The sequence below is a fragment of the Lynx rufus genome, unplaced genomic scaffold, assembly GCF_022079265.1.
Source record: "Lynx rufus isolate CCGP_SWC_20201006 ecotype Redwood Valley unplaced genomic scaffold, mLynRuf1.p SCAF_19, whole genome shotgun sequence".
NCBI classification, from domain to species: domain Eukaryota; kingdom Metazoa; phylum Chordata; class Mammalia; order Carnivora; family Felidae; genus Lynx; species Lynx rufus.
In genome coordinates this window covers 6,981,256-7,004,256 of record NW_025814833.1, presented here as the reverse complement: position 1 = coordinate 7,004,256, position 23,001 = coordinate 6,981,256, and the positions used below count along the sequence as shown (strand labels likewise).

Here is a 23,001-nt window from a genome sequence, read left to right as displayed (position 1 = left end):
ATTTCCTCTTTTTCTCAGGGCTCATTTTTTTTTATTGTGGTAGAAAGTTGAGAATGACTAAATCTGTGGCTGTCAACCAGATGGTATTCTAACCAAATTTGGCCCTGAGATACCTTAAACTGGGTGCCTTGGTCCCCAAAGCTAAGCGTCTGTGGCCAGCTCGGTGATCCTGCTGGGAATGCCATTAATTAGCCCTTCTTCTTGCCCTCATATTTTATGCTGCCTCCAACTCTACCCTGGCCTTTCCCTCTTGTCCTTTTTCCTAAACTGCTGGTGATAGGGCTGAACTTGATCCCGTACTTCCTGTAGCAAAAGAGGTCAGGTACAGAATGCAGGGCCTTGAAATTGTTATTGATTTTCAAAGGAGTTCAAGACCTATCTTTAGAAATAAACATTTGGGCCTAGTAGACCAAAATGTCCAGATGGTTCCACTTTATTATAAATAAATATTTTCCTTTGTTCTAAAAGGGGTAGATATTGTGGGATAGGATTTGCAATAATAAATAGCATCTGTAGTAATAGAAGAATATGTACCTGGCACATAGTAGGCACCCAATAAATCCGTGTTGAGTGAATGGGTGTAGAAGGTGGGGTGAAATGTGTGGGAGGGGCTTTTCATGAACGTGAACGCACAGGCATTTGTCCCACGTCAAAGATGCTTCACACTTGTTGCTGGCCCTCGAGCAGCCAAAAATCAGAAGGTAGGAGAACGCCTTCTGAATATCCTGTGCAGGCTCAGCTTTCTCTATGGGATCACAAAAGGCAGGCCTCACAGGACGTTGCCAGTTCAGCAGACTGTTACTTTAATGGACCGTCCCTATTCACAGGGAACCATCCAAACGTCAGTTCGATAGAAACACAGAGGTTTGCTTCATTTTGCCACATGGGTTGCAATCCATCAGTTTCCCAAGTTTTACGAAGTGCACAGGAGGAACCGGTGCCTCAATTGCAGCTCCTTTGTCAAAATCTGAAATGGTTTCGGTTCGGTTTCCAGATCATAATTTCACATGCACTGGTCCTAGTACCGTAGCGGGGTGTGTGTGTGTGTGTGTGTGTGTGTGTGTGTGTGTTATAGGGAGGGAGAAGTAGACACAGGGTGGAAAGCCAAAACATGAAAGCAAGCACAATTTTGTTTTGGACAACAGCCAACGTCTTGATTTTGCCCCTGATAGATTACTCAGAGACTTACCACTCGAAAAGTGAAAGATTTAGAGATAGAAACAATAGGCAACAGATAAAAATCCACGCCTCATTCCTACTGTCAGAATGGTGGGTGGGGAAGGAAACTGGCCCAAGTGTCTCCCAGACAGGGATGGTCCCAGGGTTCCAGTGATGAAGATACAGACACTCAAGGTTGTGTGGATTATGACACATTCTGAAGACAGTCTTTAAGTTAAACTATAGTTCATGATAACTTTAGATTCACAGTCATGAAGGCACTTGGAGGTCTCTCCCGGAACTGTCCTGTTTCCCCGTCTCTGCCAGTAAAACCCATATTAGACCTTAGAACAAGTAAGGAAGAGATTCCTGGGGAACTTTCGACAATAATGGAGATTTTCCACCATCAGAAAAGAACTGTGTGGGAACCACTTCAAAAGCCTTAGTTATCGACACTTTGAGTCAGGAAATAAAATAATACCAAAATATTGAGCAGAATAAAACAAAGTATAGCTATATGGCCATTTCTACCTAACAAGTCTTGACCTCTTCTCTTGAGCAGGCTATTCACAGCTTGTTTTTAAGATAAACTCCAATTTCATTTACGACTCCAAGGTGTTAATGCCTTTTCCTGTCTTGCTATAAGTTACAAGGTCAGAATGGTCCCTGGTAAGCCTCTTTCATTCGCTTGTTTATTTTTTTTTTAGTGTTTATTTATTTTTGAGAGAGAGAGAGAGAGACAGTACGAGCAGGATAGGGGCAGAGAGAGAGAGAGAGAGAGGGAGACAGGGAATCGGAAGCAGGTTCCAGGCTCTGAGCTGTCAGCACAGAGCCTGACACGGGGTTCGAACTCACGAACCCTGAGATCATGACCTGCGCCAAAGTCTCTCAACTGACTGAGCCACCCAGGCGCCCTTCGTTTGCCTGTTTAGGGGAACAACCTCTATAAAAGAGCCATGACCCTCAAATCAAAATCACACTTCACCACCCTCCACCCCCAGGTTGTGACCACTGTCGCCGACTTTGCTATCTGAGCAGACTTGGATATTTTCTTCAGAGCAGCTTTCAGCCAAATGTTTGCAGACCACTGGGCTTGACCACACGTTCCTTCTCCCACTTTCTCCTTCCTTTCTTCCTCCTCCTGTTCATCCTCCTCTCTCCTCCTCTCCTGCCATCTCCAAAAACTGCAACTTCATGGTCACCCTAAATAAAACCCCTCTCCTGTCTAGCCTGTTTCTCTGAAAAACGCAAGACTTTAACAAGGCAAGGTTCTGGGGGGCTGATCAAAATCCTTGAGTCTGTTTGTTTGGTTGGTGTAGAATGTTTTTGTCTCTTACTGTATGTCCAGGGTCTGAGTCCCTGGCACCCAAGGCCAGCATTTCATTTTGTTCTCACCCTCATGAATCACAGAAATTCTTGTACTTGCAACTCATCCTGGGTTAGCGACCTTCTCTCTCCAATTCTAGCTCTGTGGGACTCCCTCCTTTTAGCACTAGGGCACCCACCAGCCAGACTGTCCTCTCTGTGTTCCTTTGGCAAAACTTTGCCAAACTCCAGAAAGGACAGAATGCTCTGTAATGGTCTTTGTGGAATGTAAGTGAAAAAGACATCTGAGCCATTGTGGGAACGAAAAATATTTGTGCTGAAAATCCCATCTGTGTACAGGATAATAAGTTGATGCAAATTCTTACTTGCGTGAGTTTTCATAGCAATGTACCAGCGTGGACGCTTCTTAGATTTAGGGAATCGTGTTCTCTTTCTCTTACTCTGACTCCTATTCTCTCTCCCCTTCTCCCACCGGTGCCTCCCCCCACAAGAGAGTTAATACTAATTCTCAAAGCTAAATTTGCAACATGTGTATCTATGGACCATAACTGTAATAAATGTTTTATGGGATGCTGGGGTTAGGGGATCCCATAACTACCTTCCCAAGATCCCCTGCTATATCTAACACTGAACATAAGGATCTTCCTTTTTAATTGCCTGTGAAATTACTCACAGGTCTCCCCTCCTTTACCCCAAACAGTTGCCCCTAAAACACAATGTTATTTGGCTTTTTGCCTTAGGTTCTAGCCTTCATTCATTCCATCCTCCTCTGCCTTCACTCTCCCTCAGCTCCTGGGAGAATAGTGGGCACATCACGTGTCGAAGCCTTGCTGACAGAGGAATGATTGCATTATTTGTAGTACAAGACTCTAAGCTTTCATTGGGGACGACAGCTTTCATTCATTCATTCATTCATTTGTTCCTTCAAGTGTCTAATGAGCACCTTCTAGACACTGGATGCTGTTTGGGGCACTGGAGGCATAGCAGTGAACAAAACAAAGTCCTCCCCTCTGGCTGACATTCTGGTACTGTCCTACACGGTCAGTTCTTTTATGCAATGTCTAGGGTGTCTGTACCCTGCTCTGTGACCTCATGCCATTGGCTGCATTTTGAGTCTCCGTGCCTCTCATCTGGCCTATCCCGTCTCTTCATTCCATCCAGAGCACCGTATATATAATCAGGTATCAGTGCTTGGAGACACAGTTCTGATTCTGATTATTTCCCTGCTTCAAAAAAAAAAAAAAAATCCATCGAAGGCTTCCACACCCTCACCTCTGTTGCCTACCAAATAAAGTCCTCACCCCTCAGCCTGTCATTTAAAGTCCTCCATGATCTGGCTGCAACCCAAATTTGGAATGTAATCCTTTAGCGGTTCCCGTTTTTGGACTCTATGTTCTCTGCTACACGTTCTCAACTTGGAAATCCCTACCTGGAATATTCCTCACCAACTATGCCTGTGAAAAGCCTCTCCACCCTTCATGGCCCACCCAGGTCACACATTCCCCATGACTGGAAAGTTCTCTTTGTCTTCCTAATTTGTACACCATTCCCCACTTTGTCCCCTTCAGCCTCGGGCTGCAGGCCACTCCCTTAACTCGTAAGGTTAAGGCTCCTGAAGAGTTGCAAATGGCTCCTTGGGAGCAGCTAAGGACGTTTTGTTTACCCTTTTGGGCTGTTTGCTCCCTCAGGTGAAACTACTCCAGTCTTCTGCAAGCAGAGAGAAAAATCTCGGCATGTTGTCAAGGCTACTCTTGATTCAGGCGCAACCGTATGTCTCCACCGGTGTAGGCGGACATGTGGTTAATTTAAGATCCGAGCTCATCACTTGAGGTCATCACATGGCTTCTAAGTGTGTTTAAGTCCACTTGGGCCTTCTCGCTGGTGGATCTGGGGGACTGAGTTTGTCCTTGTCACTTTACAGAGACATTCTTACCACCGATCTCACTACGACCCCCCACCAAGCCGACAGGCTGGAGGTCTGCCCCGCTTTCCCGGGGCCAGAAGCCACCGAGGAGCTCTCATGGATTCCCAGCAAGCATCGGGCACCATTGTGCAAATTGTCATCAACAACAAACACAAGCACGGACAAGGTAAGGGACACTCTCGTTTTGGGCCACGTCCACAGTCCCCTTCTTTGGATGGCTGGGCCTGGGAAGGGCCCTGTCTCCCATGCATATCACACATTCACATGAGGATGACTTCCCATCAGGCCTCAAAGCGTGTGCGTGGACAAGCGACTCCAGCCGACTGTTAGGACTTCCCTAAAGGCAGCCCAGAGAGCTTAGTTTAGATTTCAGGTATACCTGCCCTTACTTAGGACAAAAGAAAGCCATGAGCTTAATGCAGCCTCCGGCATTTTCTCTGTTGCCCCGGGGGGTTGCAGGTCATTTGGGAAAGTGCCTTGGATCCTTAACAGAAGAGAACTTGTGTGTTGTCACTTGGGCACCCAATATTCACAGGGACTCAGTGCCGAATGAAGCTCTTAGCCCCATACCTTCGAAGTAGCAGTTCTTACACTGCAGTGCACCCAAGGCTCTCCCCGGGCCTCTTGCTAAAGGTACATATTCCAGGCCCCACACTCGGAGATTCTAATTCACATGAGGAGATTGTCATTGGAAATGAGTAATCCAGTAAGAAATCCAGAAACCTCCTGGCTGAGCACCAGGAGAACTGATCAGGTTAACACAGATATGCAGCCCACTCACTCAGCCGACCAGCTGGCTACAGCAGGCACCCACACACGTCCGTGGCCAGGTCCTTCCTGCTCAGAGTTCCCTGGCCTCCACCCCCACCCCAGTAGTGGGGGTGGGGGGGGGGGAGAAATTCAATCAAACAATTGACTGCTTCTTACTTTTTTTAGGCATCGTGTCAACCAGCTCTTCAGAGCAAGAGCTCAGCTGGTTCCTTTTTACGAAACCACAAACATGTTTTGTTTCCTTTAAAGGAAAAACAAATCAAAGCCAGTTCTCTGAATGGGTTAAAAGTAATAAATTATTAAACCAAATGATTGAATAACACGGGTGAAAAACAATCCGTTACAAAGAACTCCTACTATAAATCTCAACAAAGCTGGTCAAACCAAAGCGAGTTGATCACAGCTGTTACTAGTTAGATGTAAATTTCAGATTACAGATAAAAAACGTTGAATTGCTTTTGAAACTAACAGGCTTAAAAGAGGAACATGCAAAATAAAAGTCTTGATAAAAAAAATGGTGATATATCAGAAGAATTGGAAATATTTACTATCGATCTGGGTTTGATTTGAAGCGTATTATTTTTGAAGTCCAAGGCATCCTCATATGAATTTATGAAATGAGGAGGAGTATTTCAAAGCCTAAAAAAAAATCCTGTGGGGAAATGGACTTTGAAAATCTTAAATCCCATAATTTCCACAGGCCTCTTCATTTCAGGGCAGAGGCTCATCCCTTGATTTTCTCTGTGTCCTACAAAAGGCTCAGCTGGTTTACATTTTTTCATTGCTCCCATTGATTTGGATGTAGCAGTTCTTTCCTGACCTTTCTATTATAGTTCACTGGAGAATCACTTGCCCCCACCCCCAACCCACAACGCCCAGCTGGATGATTCAAAATCATCTTGAGAGTTTGTTAGTGGGGAGAAGGCTGTGTTTCCCTCTAGAGGGTTGATCTCCTGTTACTACATCTCAGAATGTAGACTCTCACCCGGTCTAGATTGTCCCCTTAGTCCCAATACTTAGGGGAAAGGGAACCTAGCTATATAGCATGGGGGTCCTGCCCGCCCTTCTCCTTAGTGTTCCTGCTAACAGCATGCTCCTCTGAGACACATGTCCTTGGTCCTCTGCTTGAGTCAAAGAAGAGAAGTGATAGGACTCCACCATTTTGAACTTGAGTCCAGCATCCGTTGGCATGAAGCAGACAATGTACCCACTTGACCACGTTGTCTAGAAGGCAGTGTCACGGTCTCTGGAGATGACAGGAGAGATGAGGGCAGGAGACAGAATGACACATCCGGCATACCTTGTCCTGGGATTCCGTCCACAGTCCTGAGCCTCAGAGTCCACATGTCAAGTTCCTGTTCCATCTCTCCGGAAGGTGGGGAGCTTCTCTGGTTTGGGTGCCTGTGTTCTTGGAAATCTTTGCACGGATGGACCCTGCTAGAGTGCCCAGTACTCTAGCAGTTTTTGCAAAGGACAGGAAAAGGCAGCCAACATCATCCATATTTCCTAATGTGACCCAGTGGACTTGAGGAGAAAGAAATAGCCCAATGATTCATCCTTCTGAGGCCATTGTCTTGCGGCCAAATCAGCCAGTTCCTAGAAACGCCCCAAGTGGGGCTACTTCTCCCACCCTAGCCCCGCCTTAAGTGATACAACCCACCCTAGAGATGTTGTTGATTGGGATGCCGACAGGTCTCCCTGGGTATGATGAGGTGATGGGAATAATGAGAAACACACCCAGTCCCAGTCATGGCTTTAAAATCTCCAGAATGTCTCGGCACTTTCAGAAAGGGAGAGAGCTTATTCTCCGCCCTCCCCGCTCCCAGCCCTGTATAGTTCTTAATCCTGGAGTTCGGCTCTATGCCTTACGGGAGGAGCTGGGCATGTTTCGGTTGGTCTGCATTGGAGGATGTTCCCGTCGCCCCTTCCCTTCATAGCCACCCCCACAACTCCCCCCTCCCCGAGCCTGCAGCTCTTCAGATGCTTGCTCCTGCAAGGCCCCTCACAAAACGCGGAGCCAGTGACTTCACTTCCGGCTCAGGAAACGGGAGACCACTGTTGCTGGACCCCTGTAGCCACTGTGAGACAGGGGCCAGAGGACACTGCCCAAAATGTAGAGGCACGAAAGGCTACCTTTCACAATCCTTTCCCTCTTCATCTCATTTTAGCACCTTCCTCCCCACGCCAAAGAGTAGGCAGGTGCCATTACCTCCATACCCATCTGTGTTGGTGGATCAGACTCTCCATAGCATTTGATTTGCTTCAGGATCTGGAAGAAATTGGCCCTTTGGGAAGAGCGGTAGTTTCTTCATCGAGCCTCCATGGGCAGCCAAGCTCTCTGGGGGATTTTCATGCCAAGAAGCATATCCACTCGAGCCGAGTACATCTTTTATGAAACTGCAGGGATTAACACTACAATCTCTTAGAGGTTCCTTATCGCAGAGATACCCAGGACAGATGGAACCCTGCTCTCATGCACTAGTACATTCCTCCATTTTTAAGAAATATTTATCAACTGCTCACAAGGTGCCAGGCACTTGTGAGCATCCAGAAGTCGCTGCTGAAGCACCTGAATGGTTGCTAATGGTAGAATGGGAACCAGGATGGGGATTTTTGTGGTGACAGAGACTGCTCTGTACATGTCCACAGCCATGGAAAGGACAAAGGATGCTTGATGTCTGAAGGGGTTCAGGGCTTGGGTTCTGAGCACAGGGGCCCGTTTCAGCACCCTAGCGTTTAATTTCCAGCCCTGTGTTCTCTTCCAGTGTGTGTTTCCAATGGAAAGACTTACTCCCATGGCGAGTCCTGGCACCCCAATCTCCGGGCATTTGGCATTGTGGAGTGTGTGCTGTGCACTTGCAATGTCACCAAGCAAGAGTGTAAGAAAATCCACTGCCCCAACCGGTACCCCTGCAAGTATCCTCAAAAAATAGATGGAAAGTGCTGCAAGGTGTGTCCAGGTAAAAAGGCAAAAGGTGCGTTGGTTGGAAGCCCTGCCTTTCGTTGACTGAGCTCCCCACGTAGTCCTTCTCAGTGTTCTTTGAGCGTCAGAAACCTAATCAACCTGCCATATCCTTGTAATGATACTAGTTGTAACAATGAACTTCATTCTCTCCTCCCTTGAAGGGCTGATAACATGGTTGTTTGGAAGAAATTTGTAACTCAGAAATAGACTGGGTTTTTTTTTTTTTTTTTTTTTCGTATCTACTACACCTTTGGCCCCACATAGCCTCAAGTGCCAGACTTCAGCCTGGCCTTTCTAAATTATAGAGAAATTGGAGTATGAGGATTATACAGAAGAACAGTAGCACCTTTCATTGATGTCACTATTTCACTCGTCAAAGCACAATCACATCCATTACCCTTTCGAGATAGGATGGGAGGCACGTGAGGTAGAGTGGAAAGAAAGTGGGTTCTGGTCCTGACCTAAGTTGCTGTGTGACCTGGGAAAGGTGACAGACCTGTTCTGGCCTTCATCAGCCTCATCTGCACAAGGAGAAGTTTGGAAGAATTCATCTCCAAGCTCCCATCCAACACTACAATTTTATAATGATATCGTTACCAAAGTGCATAGAGTGATTTGCTCTGAATCCCACAAATAGATAACAAAACCGAGGTTTGGAATTCAGGTCACGTGTAGCTCATTACCTTTTCCAGGCCAGGAGATAATATTAACTGATTTCCTAAAAAGGGAATCCACAGTGGTTCTAACACATATGAACTAGATTAAAATGTAGTCTGTAGTGTGGGGACTGACAGCATAGGGGATCGGTGATCAAGCATTCTAATCCTGGCTCTTCCGCTGGTTTCCTGTGTGACCTAGAAAAAGTCACTTCACCTCTCTGAGCTTCAGGTTCCTTCTCTGCAAAATGAGGGTTAGGGTAGAGGATTTCTTAGGGCTTTTCCTGCTCCACCATTCTAGGAGTGAATGAGTCACTTCCATGCACATGAATTCACCGATTCATATGCCTACCTGCAAAGCATTTTTGTAAACACAGATGAAAACCCAAAAAACTTTAGAAGTAGGCAGAGAGCTCAAACATTTATTCCTTCAACTTAGGCAGTTAGTTCGTCATGATTTGCAGGCAAACATGAACTTAGCCCACGTATATTTTTTGAGCCATCTTCATGTAAGCCAGTGGTTCCCAAACTTGTCTGCACATTGGAACCCCCGGGAAAGCTTCTAAAAATACCTGTGTCCCATCCCCAGAGATTAGGATTTAATTGATTTCAAGTGTCGCCTGGGCGCCAGAATTTTTAAAAGATCCCCAGGTGGTTTTAATGTGCAGACAAGCTTGAGAAGCACCTGCCATAGGCCCAGGGTGGTTTATGGCCTTCCTACTCTAAGTGTGGTTTGTGGACCAGAAGCACCTAGAAGCTAGTTAGAAGGGCAGACTCTCAGGTCCCCTCCCAGACCTACTGCATCAGAATCTGTATTTTAACAAGACCCCCCAGTTGATCCCCATGCACGTTAAAGTATGAGAAGCATTTCTTTATGGCACAAACAAAATCTTCCTCCCAGAGTAAACAGCAGGTAGGATTGGATAGGAAGGACAGGACCTATCTGATCTGGAGTAGGGAACTGGGGCATTAAAATTGGTGAGACAAATGTCACTGACTGGTGAATGGATAAAGAAGATGTGATATGTGTATACAATGGAATACTACTCGGTGATCAAAAAGAATGAAATCTTGCTCTTTGCAACAACGCGGGTGGAACTAGAGTATCCTGCTAAGTGAAGTAAGTCAGAGAAAGATGAGTGTTCTATGATTTCACCCATGTGGAATTTAAGAAAGAAAAGAGATGAATATAGGGGAAGGGAAGGAAAAAATAAGATAAAAACAGGGAGGCAAACCATAAGAGACTCTGAAATACAGAGAACAAACTGAGGGTTGCTAGAGGGGAGGTGGATGAGGGTGGGCTAGATGGGTGATGGGCATTGAGGAGGACACCTGTTGGGATGAGCACTGGGTGTTATATGTAAGTGATGAATCACTAAATTCTACTTCTGAAATCATTATTACACCATATATTAACTAAGATTTACATAAAACTAAAAATAGTTTTAAAAATAGTAAAATAAATAAAATAAAATCTTTAAAAAAATAATAAAATTGATGAGAAAATGCACTCATTAGAGATAGGGAGAGAGCACATTCTGAGCGTGATCCGGACAAGGGGGCCACCCAAGTCACAATAACCTGTTGTGACTTCCAAGTCTGTGATCTTGCCAGATCCTCAAACCTTTTAGTGGCACTTTGGAGTAATTCTACCAACACAATTTTATTTTATGTTTTTTGGTTTTGGCCAAGGGTGGAACACCTACAGTCATATAAGTAATGTAACATATTTTCAGACAAAACTAATCATGATCTAAACTACCCCAGGGAAGGTAAATCCTCCCTGCTATATAATATTCCAATTTCAATCTCAGATCTTCAGACCAAATCTCATTTCATTGTAATGCTTAGTCGTTTAGAGATATAGGTGATTCAAATAAGTGAATGTAGAACAGGCATTGGCTTTTAAATAGTTGGCTTCTCATGTTGGCAGTATTTATTAAAACCTTTACGTTCCTACTCTTTGGCTAAGTAATTCACTCCTAGGAATCCTAAGAAAGTAATAAGAGGGATACACAGATACACAAATAAGGATTTTTTTTCTTCAATGTTGTTTACAGCAGTAAAAAATCGGAAACAATTTGAAAATCTACCAATATGGGAATGGTTAAATAAGTTATGGTATAGCTGTACCATGGCTTATCAGATGGCCATTCAAAATCATTGTAGACTGAGGTCCCTGGGTGGCTCAGCTGGTTGAGCATTTGACTCTTAATTTTTTTTAATGTTTATTTTTGAGAGAATGAGAGAGAGCACGAGCAAGCACGGGGGAGGTGCAGAGACAGAAGTGGGGACAGAGGATCCGAAGCAGGCTGTGCACTGACAACAGAGGGCCTGATGTGGGGCTCAAACCCATGAACCGTGAGATCATGACCTGAGCCGAAGTCAGACGCTTAACCAACTGAGCCACCCAGGCACCTGAGCATCCGATTCTTGACATCAGCTCAGGTCATGATCCAAGGGTCATGGGACCAAGCCCTGCATTGCGCTCCATGCTGAGTGTGGAGCCTGCTTGAGATTCTCTGTCCCTCTGCCCTTCTCCCCCACTCTCACATTCTCTCTCTCTCTCTAAAAAACTAATTAAAGGGGCGCCTGGGTGGCTCAGTCGGTTGGGCGGCCGACTTCGGCTCAGGTCATGATCTCACGGTCCATGAGCTCGAGCCCCGCGTCGGGCTCTGTGCTGACAGCTCAGAGCCTGGAGCCTGTTTCAGATTCTGTGTCTCCCTCTCTCTGACCCTCCCCCGTTCATGCTTTGTCTCTCTCTGTCTCAAAAAAATAAATAAATGTTAAAAAAATTTTTTTTTTAAAAACTAATTAAAAAAAAAACATTGTAGACCAAGACTTAATGGCATGGAAAGATGTTTGTGACATATTTGTTAAGTACAAAGCTTTGCTCCAAAACAATATTTATATTGTGGTCCCACTTACTGTTAAAAAAAGAAAGCACTTGTAATACACTTAGATTAAGAATACGCCCAGGTGGCTCAGTCAGTTAAGCATCTGACTCTGGTTTCGGCTCAGGTCGTGATCTCACGGTGCATGAGTTCGAGCCCCACATCAGGCTTTGTGCAACAGTGCGGAGCCTGCTTTGGATTCTCTCTCTCTCTCTCTCTCTCTCTCTCTCTCTCTCTCTCTCTCTCTGTCTCTCTCCCCCCCTTTCTCTGCCCCTCCCTTACTTGTGCTCTCTGTCTCTCAAAATAAATTAATTTAAAAAAAGATAACACATGACAGAGAAAAAGGGACAAAGAGTGGAGAGGGAAGAAGATCGATGTAGAAAAGAACAGTAAATTCAGCTATTTGTGTTGAGAAGGGAAAAGAGATAAATCAAATTCACTGATGATCTAGCCAAAAGTTTCCTTAGAACACATGATCACAGCCTCCTCCAGTCACAAACTAGGGCCAAAATTAAGGATGTGAGTTTTACTTCCCTCTCTTGCCTTTGCTCTGGTAGAGGCTGGCCTGGCCTTGCTTATTAGTGGCCACCTACAAGATTGTGTAGGACTTTCACTTCCTGAAGGTTCTCCAACTCCACTCCCATCCCCACCACACCACCCCGGTATCTGGAATTCCTATAATTACACAGTCCTTTCGGCATACAGTGTAAAACACCCCTGTTAAGACTTAAAACTTATCTGGGCTAATACATCCTCATCAGTCATTACCACCTCCATAAGGAAATGCTTTGTCAATTTCTTAGTTGTGGAGAGCTCGGGATATGAGCATTCTCAAGGGAGGTGGGTATGGCCAGAAATGACTGTGAGCATAGCAGGCTTCCTTGGAAGGAAACGCAACTAGGTGAGCATGGAGTGATCAGAAAGCACCTTGATGTGGAGGGTGTGGAACGGGGAGGTTGTTGCCCACTGGGTAGCTTCAAAGACACACTTTGTTTACTCTTAATATTTTCAAGTGCCAGCCAGGGTTGAGTCACTGATGGGTTTTGTTGTTCATAGAGCCCTTCTGCTAAGTCCATTAAGCTCTCGGTGGGGGTGGTGGGGGGTGCAAGACAACTCTTCAGGACACTAGGAGAACTTTTAGTACATGACAGGTATTTACAGAGCCATCATGGATTTCGCATGGCAGTTAACAGCTGTAGCCAGTATTAAGCTGGTGCAAAAAAAAAAAAAATTAACAACTGAACTCAGCTGTCATTCTCAAGGTGATAAATACACAGAGGTCCCTGCGAACTCAGAGACCCACTTCTCTGACTGGCAAAGTGCTAGCACACGTCCCTTAACTACCTAACATATTACCACAAAGGACTGGCCCACCAAGCAATTAAATAACTAAAAAGGGCCAAAGGAGAAAGGAGGCTTGATCCTAGGATGATCTACAAATTGAGTAGTTCCACCTGGAATCACCAAGCGATGACTTTGATTTTGTCCTTACACTGCCGAGATGGTGGTGGAGGGTGGGAATCAGGTCAGCACGAGATGGGCAATAGCAATTTGACTACAGCCTCTGGTCCCGATGCATCTGATCGGCTAACAATGAGTCTCCCTAATTAGAGTCACAGATCCAAAGAACCCAGCACTCAGTGGTTTCATCAGATAGTCTTACACATGACTTCTGCACATATTCAAAGTTTTCAGGGTGTCCGTGGCTTCTCTTTGTTCCTCCTCATGCGAGGGTACACTTTAAAGCCATAGTTGAAGAGGGTGCTGCTCATGAAGCCAGCAAAGAAACAACTCACAGATCACCAACTTGAAAAAACTTTTATTTTTTTTCTTTTGGTAGGGGGCCGAGGGAAGAGAAGGGTGGAACGGAATGGGAAGTTTGAAGGGGCTGGTATCTTTATGCCTGGAAGCTGAAATCCAGCAGTTTAGTTTATACTTTAAATGATCCATAGTTGAGGGATTTGACCAATTTTTTGTGTCTCCCAGCCGTTCATTTGGCATAGCATGCATATGACTAATCTGACATCTAGGTTTTGGCACGGGTACTGATCCGGTATTATCGTTCCCCTCACAAACAAATCAAAGAGCATTCAGAAATGTCAAGCCAATTTGGATAGATCCTTTGGGCAACTATATGCACATAAATGAGGGTCATAAAATGTTTTCTAAGTATACCAAAGTGATGTCAGGGAAGTTAAGCAAGACCCTCTGTCAGCCCATTCCCTGGGTCTCGGTTGGTAACTGTGCTAAACAGACCATGATCCGGACCCAGCATGGAAAATCCTATGTACCCTGACGTGCCTAAGAGATTTGTACCTGGCCACGTTCTTCCTCCTCACGAAGGTCTACTTCTCCTGTGGTGGTGGGTGGATCCAGTTTGGTTTGTGGGCCAGTGTTCTGCACATCTATGGATTCTGTCCTCGTGTAGACTTAAATCAAAGGTCATGTGGTCCTTTGTGATTTGGTGGCTGTTACAGCGCAGCTTAAACTGAGCCAAAGGAATAGGGGTGGAATTTCTAACTCTGTAAGAATGTTCTCGCTGATTGTCCACTTTCGATGAGCGTGAGACACTATGAACAATGAGATACCTGCTTCCCGATTCCAGAAGAACTTCCGGGCCAAAGCTTTGACAGTAAGGGCTACTTTTGTGGAGAAGAAACCATGCCTGTGTATGAATCTGTGTTCATGGAGGATGGGGAGACCACCAGAAAAATAGCCCTGGAGACCGAGAGACCACCTCAGGTGGAGGTGCACGTTTGGACCATCCGAAAGGGTGAGCAAGACAATATTAATTCCTTGTTATTTTTTTTGTAAGGGGCGGGGGACCAGGGAAGGAGGGGAAGACTCGCCTTAATTTTGCTTCAACCAGCTCCTCCGTTTGGGTCAGTTTTCCTGATCGCTCAGCAACTACCACATGACTGACACGGAGGTGATTGTGACCTTTGACCTTTAACCATGACCTGGTCCAAAAAGTCAGCATTGGCCCTTGGGGCTTGTTGTCTTTCTTGTACCAACAAAGGCTGGAGGAGTGCTTTGCAACCCTGGCTGCACATCAGAATCACGTGGGAGAGGTTTTTGTGAATACCAAATGCCTGGGCCTCCCTCCAGGGCTGCTGATTGATCGGCCAGGGATGGGGCCTCAGCATACGTGTTTGTTTGTTTTTTTTTAAACTTTTTTATTTATTTTTGAGACAGGGAGAGACAGAGCATGAACAGGGGAGGGTCAGAGAGAGGGAGACACAGAATCCGAAACAGGCTCCAGGCTCTGAGCTGTCAGCACAGAGCCCGACGCGGGGCTCGAACTCATGGACCGCGAGATCATGACCTGAGCCAAAGTCGGCCGCCCAACCGACTGAGCCACCCAGGCGCCCCACGTGTTTGTTTTTAAAGCTCCACAGGTGATTCTAATGCACAGCCACGATGGCAGCCTACCAAACTGTAGCCTACCCATTCTTTTCCCATCTGAACCTCAACAAACAGGAAAATCCATCCATTCAGTGCAAAGCTGCGTCTCTCAAATCGCGCTATGTACTCTGGGGTGACACCCACTGAAAACCTCATCCCCGCCCTCAAGAAGCGTCTCGCCCAGAGGAACAATCCCTGTCATTCTGTCCATCCAGTTCCTTTTCTGATCACTCACCCCGACTGCCATAGCCAGCCACATCGTGTTCATTGTGATCCTACAGCCCTTCAGACCATCCCACAGATAACAAGGCTAGTGTTGATCTAGGCTGGCCGCGTTTTCTAGGAATCCAACTGAAGAGGTAAGATTTCAGCTGGGAAACAGTGCACATCCTTTTTCTCCTGGCTCCTGCGTAAGTAAGCCTGGAGAGTGCTCCAGGTTTAGTATGCCTCTGCATCATACTGAGGAGCTTTACATACCATGTAAAGGAGCCGGTTTACAACACAGCTCCCTGGCCCCATCCAAGAGACGTGAATTCAGTAGACCTTAGGTAGCACCTCAACACGTAACAAACGGCCAGGTGATTCTAATTCAGGCAGCACTCGGGCCATACTTTGAGAAACGATGGCTCGAGTATTTCTAGGGCTTCTTCTTCTCCCTTTTCACAACTTCTCTTGCCTGAAAGAATGAGTTCCTTCCCACCCCTTAAAAAAATATGCTAGAACACACATAGGTTTCTTGTCTGTGTTCGTTTTTGCTCTATACCTAGGAATGTCCATGTTCCATGTCTAACTCCCTAGCTCCTCTGTAACTGGTCACCTAGGACTAAGCCCTGTCCATTTGGCTTCCCTAACAGTGGACCCAATATTTGGTTGCCCCACATCGCTCACCCCCTAGAGGCACGTGGATATTTTTCCATGCTTGCTGGGGTAGCATCTGAAGGACTTCTTGTTCAGGGCTGGGCAGCCACGGTCTGTGCTCGGTGAGCAGAGGATAACCCAGGTTTCAATTACGTTGCCTTCTCTAGACCTCTTGAGGATTAAGTAGGCTGGTAACGTGTTGCTCTTTAACTGCAAGGCCATTTGCAGCTTATGTGTTATTCTGATAAAAACTATTCAGGCAAAGTTGAGACTGTGCCCCCCCCACCTTTATTTTAACTTTCCCCATTTTCTGTAAGGGAAAGCCAAAGGAGCTGTGAAGATTTCCCAAAGGAAAATATGCTTTTCAGTGAGTTCAAGAACAGGGATGGCTTCTCCATTTACACAAACAACCTGTCTTCAATCCCACTGCTGGCTCTCACTGCTTGGCCAGAAGGGCAGCCCAGTGGTTTGGCAGGGACATAATCTACCTGGACGTGGGGCAAGGGCAGAATTTCTAATACTGCCTTTGGCTATAACAACTCCCACCAGCACCCATGCCCGATTCCATGTGGCTTTCCCTAGGAGGGGGTCCCATGGTCAGCAACACGATCTGCTATATCTCTATCCTCTGGAGAACCAGGGGGAGGCCAGTGAGCCAAAGAAACAGATGGAGTCAATTATAACCCTTGAGCCATCCAAGTTCCTGGTTAAGCACATTACACAGCCCAGCTCGATACTCCTAAGCCCCTGTAATGAGATGATATGCCCAGCCCAAGCAGAAAAAGGGGGTGGTGGTTCCAGATAGGGAGGGCCTGACCACCTGCCCCCACTTTTTACTTGGTTCCAGGCATCCTCCAGCACTTCCATATTGAGAAGATCTCCAAGAGGATGTTTGAGGAGCTCCATCACTTCAAGCTGGTGACCAGGACAACGCTGAGTAAGTGGTACCTGTCTTTCTCCGCTCCTCCCTGGAAAACGCCTCCAGTCTTCAACGTAGCATAGCCCCAAACAAGGTCCGCTTGTGTTCTCAGTGAACATTAGCAGTGCTCAATGTCAACCTTAGAGGCTGTTGTGTCTCTTCTCCGGGTGACTCGGCAGTGGGGGGGGGGGGGCGGGGGGTCCGAATGTGAACTGAAAAACTGGGACCCGATGAATACAAATCCAGATGTAGTCTCAGCATCAGCTACCTCGAGTCAAGGTTTCCTGAATATCTGTAATGAAAACTGCTAACCCCAGCGTGTCAAGAAGGTCAGAGAAAGCTCACAGGATTCCAGGGCTGGTGCACTTGTGGAGACTTGACCTCTGGAAGGATGTGTCCTCCAGCGGTGGGGGTGGGAGATGGAAAAGGAAAGCGTCTCAATTCCTGTGTCCTACCAAAGGTCTGTTTGACTCTTTGAAACTGCCCCCAGGGGGTCACGTTTCTTTAAAAGCACTCAAGGACTCAAGCATATGGCAGCTTTCCCTCTTTCTAATGCAGGATGGAGCCTAAGGACTAGATACTGCTAGGCGCTGGGAGGTGGCAAGCACTTCTGAAGGAATAAAAGGCCCAGAATTTGTATCCACTGGGTATTCTAATGGGCCAGACAGAACATGAAAATACCTTCACCGTGAATCAGCCTAGCTCTCAAGAGTTAACTACCTGAGTACTCAGGGGAATCTGCAAGGCACAATGAGACAAGAGCCAGGTGGGCTTCGGGGAGGAGGTGTGTTTTGAATGAGAAGGGTGTGACTGTGTAACAGGTCAGGAAATCAATTCAGGGAGAGGGTGCCGCCTAAAAGGAGACTCTGCCAGGAACAAATAAGAAATGTGGGGGGTGGGCAGCCCTGGAAGAAGCTGGTGAGAAGTTCACATGGAAGTCCAGTCACGTTGGTGGTTGCTGCAGATTTACAAACAGCCTACTGATAACAAAAATGGTGCTCTGCAAAGATGTCTCTTGGCTAGCGGATGGATTTATGGTGTACCTACTTTGATGGGGTCATATCCCAAAGAGCCCATTATGCCATGCTGAGAAGTTAGACTTGATTGCCAGGCCAGAGAACCCCGGGGGAGGACTTTAAGCAAGTGCACGGTGCGTGCACATATGTTTTTTAGAAAGAGGTGCCTGCTGTGTGGACTGGAAGTAGCTGATGGTAGTCTGAATTAAAATACTGTATTAAGTCGGTTGGACCAGGGAGGAGAGGTCATGGTGAGGGACACCTCTGAGTTTAAATCATCAAGATGGCTACAAAGAGAGAAATGAGTTTGGAATGACTCCAGGAGTAACAATTTTACAGACCGGGTGAATAGTGATAATTTGCCAAGGGGAGGCTCTGGAGAACAGGCAGGTACTGCCGGGGAGAAAAAAAAAATGTGTTTCATTTGAAACATGTTTACATTCAGATACATAAAGGCCATCTGAGCAGAGTTCCGCGGTGGGCAGCTGGAAATAGGGTTAACGAGGTTACTTGTGTATTCTGTAGGAGACTGATAGACCATAAACTGCCCGGTAGGAGAATTCATATGGAGGGGTTGGAAATGAAGGGGGCAGAGTCTAGGGTCTGGTATGAATGATGTGATTTTTTTAAATTACCGATGAATTTCAAAGAACATGTTTTTGTTTTTACTGTGAGAAAGGCCCTATGCTAGGCATAATGGGATTGAAGGTGTATAATGGAAGTAGATGGTGTGTGCCCCCAACTGTGTGCAGCTGAAGGAAGTGGGTAATGAGACGATCCTGCGGGGTCACCTGGGGACAAAGAACAACAAGCCTGGCCCTTTCTGTCATGTGGCTCTCAGATCCTGGCACACAGCAGGGCTTCAGTACAAGGTGGTTCCTTGCCCGACCCTTCTCTCCTTTCCCGCTGAGTTGGAGAGAACAGAGAAAAGTGAAGAACCCAAGAGACAAAGGAGCAGGGAAATGGAGTCCTTAATGAAGAGGGTCATGTTCTTCTGTGGCTAGGGAAAGAAAAGTGGTTCAAAATTGGCTCTGGATTGAGAGGAGCTCGCTGACCTTGGACTAGGAGTTCCCTAGGCTGTAACGCCATGAGAGCAGGGAGAAAAAGACCCAAAGTGGGTATCTAGGGTGGACGGTTTGTCATGAAGATTCTTTGCCATGGCAAGATGACGCTAAGGAGAAGGAAGATCTTGCCACTCAAGGACCAGGACAGTCAGAAAAGGGACGGTTGAAAAAAGAGGTGATCTAGAATGGTTTCCAGTGCTCAGCACGGGGAGTGCACTCAAGACTGTTCGTTCAGTTGGCATGATGGAATGGGGGAAGAGATGAGCTGGTAAGGACATGCTGGCAGGGAGAGGAGAAAACAGAGAATGGGAGGGATCCTAAGAGGGGGGTGTTAAGACAGCATGTGAGCACAGGAGAAAACCGAGGTGGGCAGTTTTTTAACAAAGGGCAGGAATAGAAAAAAGAGCACTAAATAATCGAGTCACCTACACCAGTATCTTGCCCCTGAAAAGTAAGCGGGACCTCGGGAACGCACAGGTACTGTTTTCCAAAGTGCCTTAGTTGACCTGGTCCCAAGGGAATCACCTAAAGAGCTAACAGCCCGATAGTGGAGCATTTTACAAATGCTAAATATACTGTAAAAATTCCAAAAATAATACTTAGGTTTGACTCTGGAGGCAATTACCTATTATTCTTGGGATTCTTACAAATACTGTGTGTTGAAATGAACATTCTGTGGCCCACTTTCCATACCTGTCCCCAGAAAAGTGTTTTGGGCGCTGTTTTGCTGAAACCCCCTGACATTTGGCTTCCAGCTCCTCCCGGCAAGTGAGTGGGTAAGGATCGGGTTAGGTTGGTCACACTCCTAATTGGCTCTGCTCTCCTCTTACCTCTCTGGGCTGCTTTGTGTTTGCTTTCTAGGCCAGTGGAAGATCTTCACCGAAGGAGAAGCTCAGATCAGCCAGATGTGTTCAAGTCGTGTGTGCAGAACTGAGCTTGAAGATTTGGTCAAGGTTTTGTACCTGGAAAGGTCTGAAAAGGGCCACTGTTAGACGAAACAGGCGGTATTGGATAGGATAGAGCAAGAAAAATCAAGCCGCAGCTGGACTGCAGGCTTATTTTGCTTAAGTCAACAGTGCCCTAAAACCCCAAATTCAAATGCAGTTTATTATTCACGCCATGCACAGCATAACTTGCTCCTTTATGTGTCAGTCCTTAAACATGTCCTCCAAAGAGACTGGGAGAGTCTTGAATTATTTGTGGGAGGAAGAGGGATAGAACACCACAGCACTGCTCTAAGTTTCTGGGAGAATCACATTTCTTTACAGGTTAAAGAGTAAACAAAACCCTAGGGTTTCTATCTAGAAAGTTATTCCAGTGAAAGAAACAGGAGAGAAATGCTTAGTAGGAGTTCTGTAGTACAGAGAAAATATTTGTATGAAATCATACTCTTTGAATTTTAGAATGTCTTGTGTTTTTTTAAAAAAATTAACACCCCATCCTCACACACACACACGCACACACACACACACACACACAGACTAAACTGCAGTCTTCATTCTGAGGCACAGCCAGCATAGATTCCCCCCTCCTTTCTCTTGCCTGGCTCCCAGGTAGCTTTGAAGTTGTGGGTACTCAGGAAGATAAAGAAGGAATTGTGAGCAAAAGGCTCAACCCTTAGGTCAGTGGTGTGGCTGCTAAAGTCACCGACTCTGATGGAAGGGTGAAGAACAAAAACACTATTTCACGGTCGCATTCCCTTGGAAGCGATAATTAACATTTCCCTGATGAGACCACTTCGCTTTTCTCCCTGAACCTGTTGGGGCCCCCATCAAAAAGTGAGAACTGGGTAAAATCTTCAGAAACCGAATCCACGTAAAACAAAATAATTGTTGAAGTAAACGGTTGGTCAGCTAATTTCCCTGATGCCCTAGTTCGGTAGCCCAAAAATTGAAATTAAGTGATTAAATTCTAGAAGCTCCTTAAGAGGGCAGTTTTCTTCCTTCTCCAGTTACAGGAGCTGATTTTGACTTTGCAGAGGGGCCCAGTCCTCCCACATCTTCTGAATGTTGCCTCTTCAGTTAGGAGAATTACTGCTCCTTTGAGGAAATGGAAATTCTGATAAGGATCTTTGTTCTAAACCTTCCTACCACTCTCCTCTCATCCACCAAGCCCAGATCTGAATCGTGAATCCTAATCCAGGCTGCTCTGAAAACTGTCTCTTTGCAGCTCAATCCCAGAAGTAGAAGCTCTCCATTCTGAGGCCTGGCTTTAGAAATCATCTTTGTGACAAAACTCTGAATTCTCCACAAGGATCTCAAGCCTGCCTCCTAGATTTATCCCTTCTGAGGGGCATGAATGAACTCTAATGAAGACTCAGAAATATTAGGGGCCCAGAAATCCTGTATTTCCCACTCCGTGACCATAGGGGAGAGGAACACTGGTTTCCTTACAGCATTTGACAGCAATCGGGCCCAGTCTTTATGGCAACCTGGCGTAAAGGAGGCTGTTCTCCTAAATTAGGAGACACAGGAGCGCCTCGTGGCCAGGCCTTTATGGGATAAGCCTCTTACCAACCTTTCCTTCATATTCTCCGCGGGAGAGGGTGGTAGGACATCCAGGGGCTGAAAGGCCACAGAGCATTATTGCGGAGGAGGGGGACGACGGTGTTCAGCAGCTGCTGCCTCCCTCCCAGAGGTGGCAGTATTTCCATAGTGTGGAAACAAGTAACTGAATCCCAAAGCAAGCGGTGGTTTCCCCTTCTGGGTGACTCACCCCAAAGCCTTCCCACCCAGGTGTTCTCTGAAAGCTCAACCGTAAGGGAACACCCAGAGAGCTTCCCTAGATAGACTTCTGCCCCCGGGTGCTGGGACACACCTTTACAAAGTGCCGTGTGAAGCACGAGCTGGGGAGCTGTGCTCGGCCAACGTGGAAACCCAGTGTTCGGTGTCGTGTAGGCAGTGGGACGTGGGGAGATGAGGCTGAGCCACCTGTAGTTAGGAGAGGAATGGATGTGGTTCTTCTTGTATATTTATTTGTATCATAAACACTTGGAACAACAAAGACCATAAACACCACTTAGCAGTTGTAGGCATGTCATAGTTAACTCGTGTACACAAGTAAGAGTAACGTCACAGTATTAGCCCTTTACTCTTCTCACGGGACATGTACCTAAATAGGGTACTTATTTATGTAGTCGCTGTATTTCTGGATTTTTAAATTAATAAAAAGGTGAATTTTGAAACATCATCTGCAGGAATGCTGCGTGAGTGATTGACTCTCTGGTCGGTGCTGACCTGGGACTGGGTGGCAGGTGATGGGTGGGCCCGGCTGTCTCCCACTTGGCTGGACACCCCTCTCAGGCTGTGGCATCGTCGTTAAGAGTGGGGACTTTGCGGTGGGCCTACCCGTGTTTTGGATCCCAGCTCTGTGCTTAACAGCTGTGTCAGTGTCCCCATCTATAAAATGGGGATAATGGGGCGCCTGGGTGGCTCTGTCGGTTAAGCCTGCAACTTCAGCTCAGGTCACGATCTCATGGTTCGTGAGTTCGAGCTCTGCGTCGGGCTGTGTGCTGACAGCTCGGAGCCTGGAGCCTGCTTTAGATTCTGTGTCTCCGTCTCTCTCTCTGTCCCTCCCCTGCCCACGCTTATCTTTCCCTCTGAAAAATAAAGAAACATTAAAAAATATGATTAAAATGGGGATAATTGTGGTACTATTGCCTTTTGCTTGCAGTTGATTACCAAACGTTCATTTATGACCATGGATATTCAAAAAGGGCACGACAGTGAAAATGGCCGTTTATTTCTGGCTTCTACTTTAGGCCAAGACATTTAAGAGATTGGGGGAAAGAAGGCCATTGGCTTAGCTTTCAGGAAGGCCTCAATTTCGGTGTGCTGCTCGGTGGCACATTTTTATAGGAAGCAAGGTAAGAGTTTCATCGTATATGTTGATCCAAACTAAGTTCCCTCAGACCCCTAACACTGGTCAAATTTGTGCCATCACAGAGGTCATGAGAGCCGAAATGTCAGATAATATAAGGACAGAAAACTGCGCTGGTGCTAGCAACACAGAAGTCATTGGTGGTGAGATGTTGGCAGAGGGATGG

The 23,001-nt window shown here is 46.3% G+C and overlaps 1 protein-coding gene across 1 annotated transcript in view; it reads left to right on the top strand.

Annotated features, from left to right (window-relative positions):
* CHRDL1 (chordin like 1) overlaps positions 1-19,948 on the top strand; it is a 118,601-nt gene extending 98,653 nt beyond the window's left edge. Inside the window, exons 7-11 of the mRNA XM_047081760.1 lie at positions 4,406-4,574; positions 7,945-8,154; positions 14,300-14,467; positions 16,805-16,894; positions 19,818-19,948. Coding sequence (XP_046937716.1) covers positions 4,406-4,574; positions 7,945-8,154; positions 14,300-14,467; positions 16,805-16,894; positions 19,818-19,948 — 768 coding nt within the window. The remainder of the gene's footprint in view (positions 1-4,405; positions 4,575-7,944; positions 8,155-14,299; positions 14,468-16,804; positions 16,895-19,817) is intronic.
* Positions 19,949-23,001: the final 3,053 nt, after the last annotated feature.